Source organism: Spermophilus citellus (genome assembly GCF_964194105.1).
Source record: "Spermophilus citellus genome assembly, chromosome: 16".
Lineage (NCBI taxonomy): Eukaryota > Metazoa > Chordata > Mammalia > Rodentia > Sciuridae > Spermophilus > Spermophilus citellus.
Window position 1 is genome coordinate 47,033,962 of NC_138196.1, and position 12,473 is coordinate 47,046,434.

General features: G+C 35.8%; 2 protein-coding genes across 5 annotated transcripts in view; both read left to right on the forward strand.

Moving 5' to 3' along the window:
* The window catches only part of SLC7A2 (solute carrier family 7 member 2), a 63,453-nt gene extending 59,947 nt beyond the window's left edge, over nucleotides 1-3,506 (forward strand). For all 4 annotated transcript variants that reach the window (XM_081269209.1, XM_081269208.1, XM_081269206.1 and 1 more), the window contains one exon: nucleotides 784-3,506. In XM_081269209.1, coding sequence (XP_081125335.1) covers nucleotides 784-980 — 197 coding nt within the window. In that variant the 3' untranslated portion in view covers nucleotides 981-3,506. The remainder of the gene's footprint in view (nucleotides 1-783) is intronic.
* PDGFRL (platelet derived growth factor receptor like) overlaps nucleotides 1,586-12,473 on the forward strand; it is a 62,613-nt gene continuing 51,725 nt past the window's right edge. Inside the window, exon 1 of the mRNA XM_081269212.1 lies at nucleotides 1,586-1,679. Within this exon, the coding sequence (XP_081125338.1) occupies nucleotides 1,625-1,679 (55 nt within the window). The 5' untranslated portion in view covers nucleotides 1,586-1,624. The remainder of the gene's footprint in view (nucleotides 1,680-12,473) is intronic.

A 12,473-nucleotide genomic window follows, 5' to 3' on the forward strand; every position in this document is an offset into this window, starting at 1 on the left:
GCTCTCGCACATGCTAAGCAAGTGCCCTACCACCCAAAGATATCTCCAGTCCCTCAGATCTCTTTTTTAATTTAAATCTCTCAGTAAGCCTGGAAAACCACTTGGATTCTATTTTCTCCAACTTACAGATGAGAAAAATGAAGCACAGAAAAAGTAATGTCATATCAACCCAAATTCTCACCCAGTTTTCTAAAATATAACCAAAACACAGCAAAATGCTTGCATATGTGTAATTACCTTAAGAGAATACGAAAAAGATCACCTCTTATCCTCACACAATTAGCATGACCATTGATTGACAATTCCTGTATACACCATTCTTTGGCCTCTCATGGTGATAGTGACATGTGGAAGGCATATCCATGTCCCTTTTGTTAACATAGGACATGCTTTCCAGAATAACTAACCATGACTGTGATAGTCCACCATGCCTATTTAAGATGTAATTTTAGTCTTTACCCACATGTCATTTTGTTGAAAGTATGGTATTGAGTTTTGAAAACATACATATAATTTTATTCCACATAAACATTGCCTGAAAAACATTTGTTTAGAGAAAAATGCATTCTATAAAGTTAAAAATAAAGAAGTACATTTTTCTACCAGAAAAAATATAGAGGAGACATGCTATGGGGTACCTTGTATTTGCATTCCATTCTTCTAAAATGGCAGAAAGAGAAGGGGGGAAAGCCTATTAAGTTGTATGTTAAATTTCCCAGATGAAGAGTTACTTTCTGAGACACCTAAAAGTTTGTTTTTTGTTTTTTTTTTTTCCTCCAAAAGGTTTTCTTATTTACTTTGCTTACGGCATTAGACACAGCCTGGAGGGTAACCCAAGGGATGAAGAAGATGATGAAGATGCTTATTCAGACAACATTAATACAGCAGCAGAGGAAAAATCTGCCATTCAACCAAATGACCATCACCAAAGAAATCTCAGTTTGCCTTTCATATTCCATGAAAAGATAAGTGAATGCTAATGCTTGCAGGAGCAGAGCTGGTCCACAGTCTTACGTACATATCCTACATTGAATAAACTATGACAGGATGTCATCATCATGCTAGGTTGTCATGGGATTGCAGCGTGCACAGTTCACCTGAATTGTATCTCCTCACATGGTGAATTATATGCCTGGGGAAACCTCCTGAGCTCTCTTCTCAGTGATGAATATCCCTAAAATAGTGTATGTGTGTGTGTATGTGTGAATGTAGGTATATGTTTGGGAACATGAATGTTAAAAGTTAGTTGGTATATTTTACCATTATTTTGTCACATCACACCAGTATTGTCATAATTGGTGGCATATACTGCACATACCTAAATAGAGGTGAATCACTGAATAGAAAGTGTTTTGTACGTGCCCTCTGTGGTTGGGGAAATAATGATTGCTTTTCCTTAATAGGCTTCGTTAATGTCAGTGCAGGTACACTAAAGATGCAGTTGCCCACTATCATGTCTATCACTGGTAGAGGTGAGGGGATAAAGAATGAGCCTTTTCTTTAAGTTGTAAATACCAGTAATGAGTTTAGTTCAATTTTTTTCCTGTGTGGTACAACAGTTTGCTAACTTCAGCCAGAAGGAGCATTTGCCTCTGCTGTTATATGCAGGACAGAATGGCATTCCATGTCACCAGATGGCATCCCCTGGAACTCTTCTTTGCAAGCTATAGTCCTTAGAGGTGAGATACCTGCACCATCTGCACCCTCAACCCACTGAAGTGCTTGTCAGATGTACTGTGATCTACTTGGGACTCTTAAAACTAAGGAGTGAGGTGGGCCCCATGGCCTGAAAGCAGAAATAAATGGAAGTCACTTAAACCAGTAGAATCTGAGAAATGACTCCGTTGGTGGAATAATTCATACATTTTTTGTAGGATCTGATCACAGTTCAACATTTTTAACTAAACAGGCACAAAATTCACTCCTCTTTTTCTATTATTTTGTCTTATCCTAAGTGTGAGGGGATACAATAGCAAATTCTACCTTTACAACACCAAGTAGAGGAAAAGATGCAAGAATGTAAGAAACAACTCCCCTATTCTGATATTAAAGTGCCTGTTTGGATAGTAAAGGGCATTTGACCCAGTTTAAGGAGTTAAGATCTATTTTGATTCTGTTGTTTCTTTTGGAAGCGCTTAGGGAAGTCTCCCACCCTGCTCCCCAATAAATCTTTTAGCACTTTTTAGTGCCTTTGCTTTTAAATGACTGTTAGTCATTTAAACTATTAAACTATTAGTACCAGTTCCAGTGTTTCACAATAGCCATCAATAAGTGGGGAATTCTTTTGATTAAGAACGTAATTACTTAAAGCTTTAAACTAAAAAATTAACCAAACTGAATTAAAGCTATATAAACATGATAACCTTTGTCTATGAATAAATTGTATATGTTAAAATATTCTACGTTCTATATTTTACCTTATAGTGGATCATAAATTCATCTTCAGTGTGTTTTGCTCCTCATGAATGACTTTTTTGTGCAAATATTTAAATAGTTCATTAGAGGAGGCTAGAGCTAGACACTTACAGGTGGGTGGCATCCGAGAACACCTGGGTGAGTGTTACCAAGCATGCTAGTTGATCCCCCTAATCCAAAGGCAAGGAAAACATTTGTTTTCTGACATTTCTTCTAGGAGATCAGTTATCTTATTGATGCTATTCAAGTTGCAATTATATTGTGTAGTCAGGAGTTGTTTTAATTGAATATCAGATTAACAGGTAGGAGGCCTATGTTTATAGCTGCTATGTTTTAGCATCCCTAACACAACTCATTACTGACATTCCACAATTTCCAGGATGCATGTGGTAAAATCTGAAGCCCAGCCAAGTTTTACTGAAGGGGAGGAGTTAAATAAGCAAGGGGCAAAATATTTTAGTAAGGACTGTGGGGATGAAATCCTTGCTGTTCTAGCAGTACACTTAGACCCTTTTTATTCTAGAAAAAAAATGTAGAATGGGCCCTTCACACAGGAAATGTGCACAATTTCATATATGAATCTTTAAATCTTTTACTATGACAAAATTAAGAAATTAGCTTAGAATGTGATAGGCAGCTAAAATAGTATGCCCACTATATTCAATTAGGGAGCAGAATTAAGTTAAAAATTGTTTTTTCCACATTGAAACACTTAGTAGACAAAAATGTCTATGAAGAGATGCTTGGTCATGGCAGCACATTTTTTCTGTGAAGACTCAAGTGGATGTGCCTGTTTGTATGTATGTAAGCATGTTTACGTATGTATGTGTGATGTATATGTGTGTGTGTATTTCAAATATCCGTGTATTAAGTTGTGTTTATGGTAGGCTTTGATATTGTTATTTGGATAGAAAAACAGCTGATGTGGAGAAAAATTAGTGTTTTATATTGATAGGTATTTTAGGTTTTAAACTATTTAAAAATATACAGCAATTTTATATGTATATTTTCTATAGATGGATTAAGAAATATTTATCATGTTTCTAATATAAAATCACTGAACTCTACATTATATATATTATAACAGGTGCTTTGTAATCTAAATGGAGTAGAGGTAGGGACTTTGGGTATCACTGTTTACTTGTTTCCTTTGTACCTTTTCTGACACACCAGTTCTGTTGCCTGCATTTGAATTTATAACCCTTTGAACAAAATGTTATATTTACTTTTTTAGGATTTCCAAAATGTTTTATGTAGATTTGACTAGTAATCAATCAAATTTATATAAAGTCCTCTCCAGAATTTAAAAAAAAAAAGTATATCACATTCTTTTAATTGTGATTAAGTAAAAGCAGCTCCCATAACTTTTCTTTATATACTAGGAACTATCTTCTCAACATTTTTCAATGAAAATGTCTTATAATGACTCCTTAATGTTTTTCTCTAAAAAGGAATGCTTTGTGAATTACCGTAAAAGGCAATGCTATCCCTGCATTTAAGAAGATGACTGTGCATACTCTAGTTTAAAAACTCCTTATGAGAAAAGCTTGTTAGAGCCTTCAGTATAAACTAAAATTCAGATAATTGCTTAACCACATTTTCCCCCAAGATAAACATCAAGAAAACTAAAATATCATTTGATACATACACATGTGCATTAGTTCTATGTATCAACATCTCAATGTTGAAACTAATATCGGTATATAAAATCTTACTGTTACCAAAGTTGATATCAACCAATGAAAGGCAGGATAAGAGCCTGTTTTTTATTTTAATGAAGAAGTTTTTAAGCTTTTTTATTTTAAATATTAGCCAAAATATTTTCTGAGTCCTGGGTGTTGGCAAGTTAGCTGTCAATTCTTTTTGATAAAACATTTTTAATTAGAATCTGTTTTTACCATATTTTCTAAATTCTTTTGAGTACTTCAAGGAGTATAAGGGAAAGTAATTGCCCTCAATGATGAGAGAGCAGCTGAGCCTTATCATCTCTCTCTATCAGGGCATAACTACATGACAAAGTCGTGCCAAAATTCCAGCTCTCCTTTCCCTGCACCGTTGCTCATGATTTCTCCTGATTGCTTCAAGTGACAGCACCAAAATTACAATTCCCACAGGGCTTTCAAGGATTGGGTTTAGAGTGTACATCATGGATTATTAAGATTCACATTATTAGTGAGTATTTCTGGTGAGTGAAGTTAACTACCCTTTTTGCTAGTGCCAAAACAGTGCCTTCTCTGTACATTCTCTACTTTATAAAGTCCTCTAACGTGCTTATATATCAAGGGGAAAAGTACTGAAGATCATATAGTACCTAATGCCAGCAAAGTTCTTTTTTTTTTTTTTTTTAATGTATGGATGTGAAAATAAGGTTGCTTAACTTTTTTTTTTCCTTGTATAATTATATTTAAACACTTTAAAATAGTTTTCTGGTTTCTGGATTTTCAGAGGCCTGATCCATTGTTGTTGTAGTTGTTGGTTCATAATGTTCTTTATTGTTGTATGTATACGGTATGGTCTTATTGATTTCAAATGCATTTTGTTATGGCCCAACCCAGTGGGTAACACTGCTTGCTGAGAACATTGTACTCAGCTGTTGTTCACCATGGCTAAAGCCACTGCCACAGTCTCTGGGCCTTCAAGACTCTTCTTTGACCACTGATAGCACCATCAAAACCAGAACCCCAGGCTGGTTCCAGGGTCAGACAGCCTGTACCATGTGAGCAGCTCTAGCTACCCCTGTTGGTGGGGTCTTAGAATAATGGGGAGAATATGATATAAAAGACTTCAAATGCAAATAAGTTTGTTTGGGGTCTTTAATTTCAGTTCTGAATATCCCATGAGTATGTCCAGATAAATAAGGACCAAGGAACATCTATGACTCATGGAAGAGGTGGCTGCTTCCTGGAACTGGCAGGTTAGGAGTAGGGCCTGCTGCTCTTCCTGTACACTGATGTGCAGAGTGCATGGCCACGACCCAATTCATAAGAGCCTTTTATTACCAACAGAATAGGTTTCTCTGACCCACAACTGGTCAATAGACCCTTTATTTTTCAGATCCACTACCTATGCCTAGTTGTCTTAATGCTTCGTTATCATTGTACTTAATAGAAATTATTGATAGGGTCTAAAACATACAGCAATTCTATGTCTGTAAAACTCAACAAATACATTGCAGTTGTGCTAATGTAAAGATTTTTTTTTTTTGTTTAGGAGATAATTTTAAGTTTAATGTTTTCAATGATAATCAGTGTGTCTTTTTACTTTTAAAGTTGGATTCTTTTTTAGAATTTGTAATAAAAAAACTATTGCTGCTTTAACTACTGTAAAATATGCTTTCTAATGCGATCATGTATTTTTAAATAAATTTTAATGTGACAGTAATTAAATATGCATGTTTCATACAAACCAAAACTATGCATTTCATATTGACTAAAACCTTTTTTAACTGGGGGAACTTTAAAACTCAATGTGATCTACTTTGAAACTATTTTGTTATACTTGCCTGGGGCCTACTATATAACTGCCAAGACCTGCAACACTAAAGACATGTTTTTCCATATCTTCAAGCTTCTTGGCACATTCCCAAAACTATCAGTTGCTTCTGAAGCATGCTACTCCAGGGTCTCACAAGTGAGATTTTACACCACCTCAACTGCCATTTCATGGACCAGTCATTTTCACAATGCTCTGATCTATAAGAAGCTATTCAATGATCATCCCACCAAACCATAACCTTTAATAACTGGTGATAGGTTTTATAGACCTAAAATTTTTTCAGGATGGTAAGTAAATATTTGCCAACTTCAACTCTTTTGACCCTCTGATAGGGAGAAATGAAAGTATTTTGAACATGATTCTAAGTTACAAATCTTTTAAATTAGCTTAATTTTGAAATTTCTTGGTGTATAGTAGTTACATTGATGCTAGTAAAATGGAAGGAACACCTTGAAATGTTTACACTTTGATATCAATTTAGCCAGCACAGGAAACCCTGCTAAAATAGCTAAGAATTTGCTAAGTAGATACCTAAAACCATGTATCTAATTGTTGTCTTGATTAGCATTGCTAATAGGTGTGGGTGCCCCATCTCTGCTTTGGCACCATGGGAGCACAGGAAAGAACTCCCCAGCAGCTGTGTCTGGGTCCAGGCAGGACCCCCTCAGGGTACGAACATGACCTAAGTGTTGTGTAAAGATGGCCACCGATAAGATTTCTCCTTAGGCTCACAATCCATGAGTTGCTGAGGGACTGTGTTGAGAAGTCCCCATCTGTGTGGGATGAGTGATTCATTTCGTCCCATAAAATATCTCAAAAAAATTCTCCAAGACATACAAAAATAACTCCCATCAACACATTACCTCAACTGTTTTAATATGGGTGCAACTGGAAAGAAACTCAGTGCAAAACAGATTTACTGGGCTGGGATTGTGGCTCAGCGGTAGAGCGCTCGCCTAGCACGGGCAAGACCCAGGTTTGATTCTCACCACCACATTAAAAAAATAAATAAAATGGCATTGTGTTGTGTCCATCTATGAAAAAGATTTCTCTCTCTCCTTTAAAAAAATTAAAAAAAAAAAAACAGATTTACTTATGTGAACCTTTCTAGTAACGGTTTATAGCCACCTCTTAAATATGTTTAGATACCAGAGATTTGAGAGATCATAAATGTGGATAAAGAGGCCTTGTTCCTCTACCAAGACTGGAGCAGTCATCAGGAATAGAAAGACACAAAGCAGAGACTGCATTACCAAGAGACCCAGGACTACATCATGGCCCAGGTCATGGTGGAAAGCAAGCTGATTTCTGGGTTCTGGGTCCTTTAAGCTATTACTATTATAGCATCACCATAGTTCAGGATTCTGGGGTCCCCCATTGGCTAAGTCTCCAGAATCTACCCCCGCCTGCACATTGATGTCTAATGATTCTTTACACAAGGACCAAGGCTATCATGTCCTGATCAAAATCCAGCTTAAAATTGCATGTTATTATTAATTTTTTTTAATCATATGTCTTACTGCCAATGTTGTTGATGGGAACCACTGTCTTGAATTGGTTCTGAGATGTAAGTGACTGATAATGTAGATGCTTTTTAAAAAGCACTTAGAACAAGTAAGCAGAGGTAGAGATCATTGAAGTAGGAAGGAGGGATCCCATTAAGAGAAAGCCAAGGATGGAGAGCTAAAGGTCTTACATCAAAAATTTCCAATTACATATTTTAGTTTAGAGTTGTCCCCCTTTCCCCTGCCATTCAAAGACTCTTGCAACTGTTAAAACTTGTGATGAATCTTTACAACATGCTACATTCTTAGCTAGAAAGGTCATTTCTTTTGTGTCATTGACTTTAAGGAGACTAAGTTTCTAGGATCTTTGCCTGACCCTATGGTATCTCATGGATGTCTCTAGGAGTGTCAAAATGCCTGGCATTTCTATTAGAATGAGATTTTCAGTGAGTATTGTATTTAAAGCCATTAAAGTTAGATCCTGCTAAACCTTGAAATAATAATTCTTGCAAAAAAATCATCTGGTATTTCTGTGGTCCATAAAGACTATTTAGAGAAGTTAAATGTCCTATCTTGGGGGGCAGAGATGGGATGACCAGAATATAGGGCAATTTTTACATTTTATGCTTACTGAACAAATTCCTGATGGCATTCACCACTTTGAAAGCAGTTTAAAAAACAAAAAAATAGGGCAAAAGAGAAGGGAGATGTTTCTATGACTACTAGATAGTCATAGAAAACTACCATCATTACTTAAAATTTATAATGACTATGCATATAAAGTAATTCACGTACCAAAAAAGGAAATCGTTGAACTGGAAGGGTTGAAATTTCATTGTGACCTTTAGTAACCTGAAGGTATTGCTGATATTGCTGCTTTGTATCCATCCTGTACACATTATATACAAATTTGTGCTTCTAAATAAAATTGAAAAGCATAGGTCTTTATGGACATAAGCAGTGGCCCTCCATTGCTGGGTCACACTCAGTTCTCCCACTCCTCCATTCCCGATTTTTACTTATTCCTTCTGCCACTCTCCTCTCTAACTATCCATCTGTTAAGCCAGTGCCAGGAGCTGTTGATCACACTCTGCAGGGAAAGGTAACAATACTCAAGTAAAACTGTACCCTCCCAAGTGTGACAGTGGCTTCCTGGCTACTTTTAAAAAGATATTTCCATTCTTCCCACATAAGGAAGCAGCTGGTTCAGGAGAGGCGTGAATCCCCTGGTTGCTCCATTCCTGAGCCACTCAGTGCTTCGTGAATTTAGGGAATCCATGGATAATAAACACTAAAGGCTAATTCCAGCAGCTCAGGAGGCAGAGGCAGGAAGATTGCAAGTTCAAAGCCAGCCTCAGCAACTTAGCAAAGCCCTAGACAACTAAGCAAGACCCTGTCTCAAAATAAAAAATAGAGCATTCCTGGGTTCAATTCATGGTACCAAACAAACAAACAAAACAAAGCAAAAACACTAAAGGCTAATGTAAGAGTGGCATGGGGGAACAGATAACCAATAGCTAATAAAGAAAGAAAAAGTGGTTGTTGCTGACAATATGATCAATTGTATAAAAATCCAAGAGGTAAGTTCCAAATAGGAATAATAAGAGGGTTCATTAAAGTGACTAGATATAAGCTAAACAAGCAAAAATTAATGAGGCTATAGGAAACCAGGCTTCAAGTTGTATTTGATTTAGAGCAGCAAGATATTGCCTATTTTAATTAGTTAATTAAATACTTAAGTAACACATATTACAGGGAAAATGAAAAAGATCAACACAGTGATTCTAATAATAAAATTCTCATCCCAGAAACAAAATACAGAGGATTTTATAGTAAAATAAAACCCATTAAAATATAACTTTGGCAATGTTATTTTTAAAATTCAAACTCATCTTGAGATTTATGTCTTTTAAGAAGCTACATGTGGGGGGCTGGGGCTGTAGCTCAGTGGCAGAGCACTTGTCTAGCACATGTGAGGCACTAGGTTTGATCCTCAGCACCACATAAAAATAAACAAATAAAATAAAGGCATGCTATTCATCTACAAAAAATTTTTAAAAAGAAGAAGAAGAAGAAGCCATATGTGAGCTGGGGCTTCGGCTCAGCAGTAGCACACTTGCCTGGCATGTGTGAGGCACTGGGTTCGATTCTCAGCACCACATATAAATAAATAAATAAAAGTCTATCAACAACTTAAAAAATATTTTTTTTAAAAAAAGAAACTACATGTCTTGGAAAGCCCCTATATTTCTTGGAACTGTACTCCCATCCTCTTCTGGACCATTATATCAGTTTTCTATGGCTGCCATTACAAAAATACGACAAATTGAGTGGCTTAAACAGCAGAAAGATATTTTTTTACAGTTCTGGAGATCAATAAGCTGATTCTAAATTAATTTGGAAAAGAAAATGTACAAGGATAATCAACAGAAGAAAAAATGATGAAGTACATCCTTGGCCCGAAGAATAAAACCCACTACACTCCATAGCAATGAACACAGTGTGGTATTTCCCTAGGTATAAAAATATCAGTAGAATAAAATAAAACAAAAAAGATCCATTTACATATGTATTTAATACATACTAAAAGCTCAAAAAGAAAAAGGACCAAATGGTGAAATAATTACCATCCTACCAAAAACATATAAAGCTAAACATCTAACCAGCCATACCAAAAATAAATTATAAGGAGATTTAAAGACTACACATGAACAACAAAATTACAAAATATCATGATTTAGTTTGATAATTAGAGGCAGAAGAGACATAAAACCCAGAAGCCATGAAGGAAGTTATTGAAAAATGTAACATTAAATATGTGCTTTAATTGCTTGAAGAAAGGCATCATTAACAAAAACACAAATGAAGGATGAAAATGGTCTAAAATATGTAAAATACACAAAAGCTCAATAGCTAGTACATATGTGTGTATTTGTGTACATATAAAACTGTTATTATAAAGCAAAAATAAAAAGAACTCAGTTTTCAAAAATAGACAAATATATGTGACTAATAAACATATGATAAGATGCTCAGCTTCAATAATAATAAACAGAATAGGAACTGAAAGAACACAATGTGATTTTTTTTGCCTCTATCAGTTTATAAAAATTGAAAGAATGGTCACATTCAGTATTGGTGGAGCAGTAAAGAAATAGGTCAGCATACATGTGCCTGAGGAAAGTAGAACTAGTTATAAATAGGGACAGCTTTGTAGAAGGGAAAACTGGTAGCATTTATCAAAAATATTAAATATCATGGACTTTGGCTAAATAATCTCACTTCTAAGTGTCTATAGATATACTCATGGGTACAAAGAAGTTGGGATAAGGATAGTTTGTGTGGTGGTTTTTACAGAAGATTTTTTTTTAAACAAAGTACTATAAAGAGGAGAAAATTAAATGATAGTGTGTCTATGAAATACTTTGTTGCTAATAGAAGGGTAACAGACATGAAAGGGTATTTCTATTATTTTCATCATTTCCTGTCATATAATTCTGTGGGGGTTTTCAATATTTTTGAATGGATTAATTAGGTAGTGTTTTGTTAAGTGTTCTTTTATAAATAAAATACAGCTGGGTACCTTGATGCACACCTGTAATCTTAGGGATTCTGGAGGCTGAGACAGGAGGATCAAAGCTAGCCTCAACAACTTTGCAAGACTGCAAGCAATCTAATGAGACTGTGTCTCAAAATAAAAATAAAAAGGGGTAGGGATATGGCTCAGTGGTTAAGCGCCCTGGTTTAATCACTGGTGAAAGAAAGAAAGAAAGAGGGGGGAGAGAGGAAGAGAGAGAGAGGGGGGGGGAGAGAGAAAGGAAGGAAAGGAAAAAGGAAAGTAAAAAGGAAAAAGGAAAGGAGAAAGGGGAAAGGGGAAAGGAGAAAGGAAAGGGGAAAGGAAAGGGGAAAAGAAAGGGGAAAGGAAAGGGGAGGGGAAAGGGGAGGGGAAAGGAAAGGAAAGGAAAGGAAAGGAAAGGAAAGGAAAGGAAAGACAGCAGAGTGACCCAGTGCTACTCTTCATTAATGCCAAACTTCTTCATGACATGGCGTCATTTTTCCTCTCCTCAGGTCTTCCACTTCGCCCACCTCAAGGGTCAGCCAGTATTCTAGCATCTTCTTCAGTATGTACTTTGTAGCTTTGTGCTTTTCCAGATTTTCTTTCTCCAGGTATCACTGTTTAAAAACAAGACAAAAAAACTTAATGAAAAGCTATTAATACATTATGAATACAATAAAACACAATTCAGTCATTAAACATGAAATAGAGGGTGGAGTGAAATCAACTAAATTTATTTCCTGGCAAATGTCTCATTTTTTTAAAGAAAGCAATTTTTCTGACTGTAAAAACAATTCCTATTCATGGTAGAATACTTTGTGAATGCAGAAAATACACATTTTAAAAGGACTCCTGTAATCACATGACTTAAAGACAACCATTATGAGTTTCATCCAGGTTTGTTGCTTTCTGATCAGTGTTAAAAGCAAACACATCAAAAATGTCTTTCAACATGCATGGAATCATACATACATAGTGTTATATCTGGCTTTTCCACTGAGTGATGTAGAAGCAATAGTACAAAATCCGAGGTAAGAATCCAGGCAGTGGCAGAGAAAATAAGTAAACTGCCCAGTTCACACAATTACTAATTAGTAAATTCAAACCAAGTCTGTGGTCTGTGACCTGCCCTCTTAACACTGTTCTATTCCCACCCACTTTTATGTCAGCTTTGTTGGGTAAAAGTCACCTTAAATAAGGTAACAAACAACCCAAGCAAATAATGGGCAAAATATCTGAACAAACACCTCACCAAAGAAGATATAAAGATGGCAAATGAGCATATGAAAAAAGCTCAACATTATGTCACTAGCAAATTGCAAATGAAAATAAGGAGATAGCACTAAATGCTTCCCTATTAGAATGGCCAAATCCCAAACACTGACACCAACTGCTGATGGAGATGTGAAACAACAGTAGTGGGGATGCAAAAATGGTACAGCCACTTTAGAAGACAGTTTGGCAGTTTATTCCAAAACTAAATGTACTCTTACCATATAACC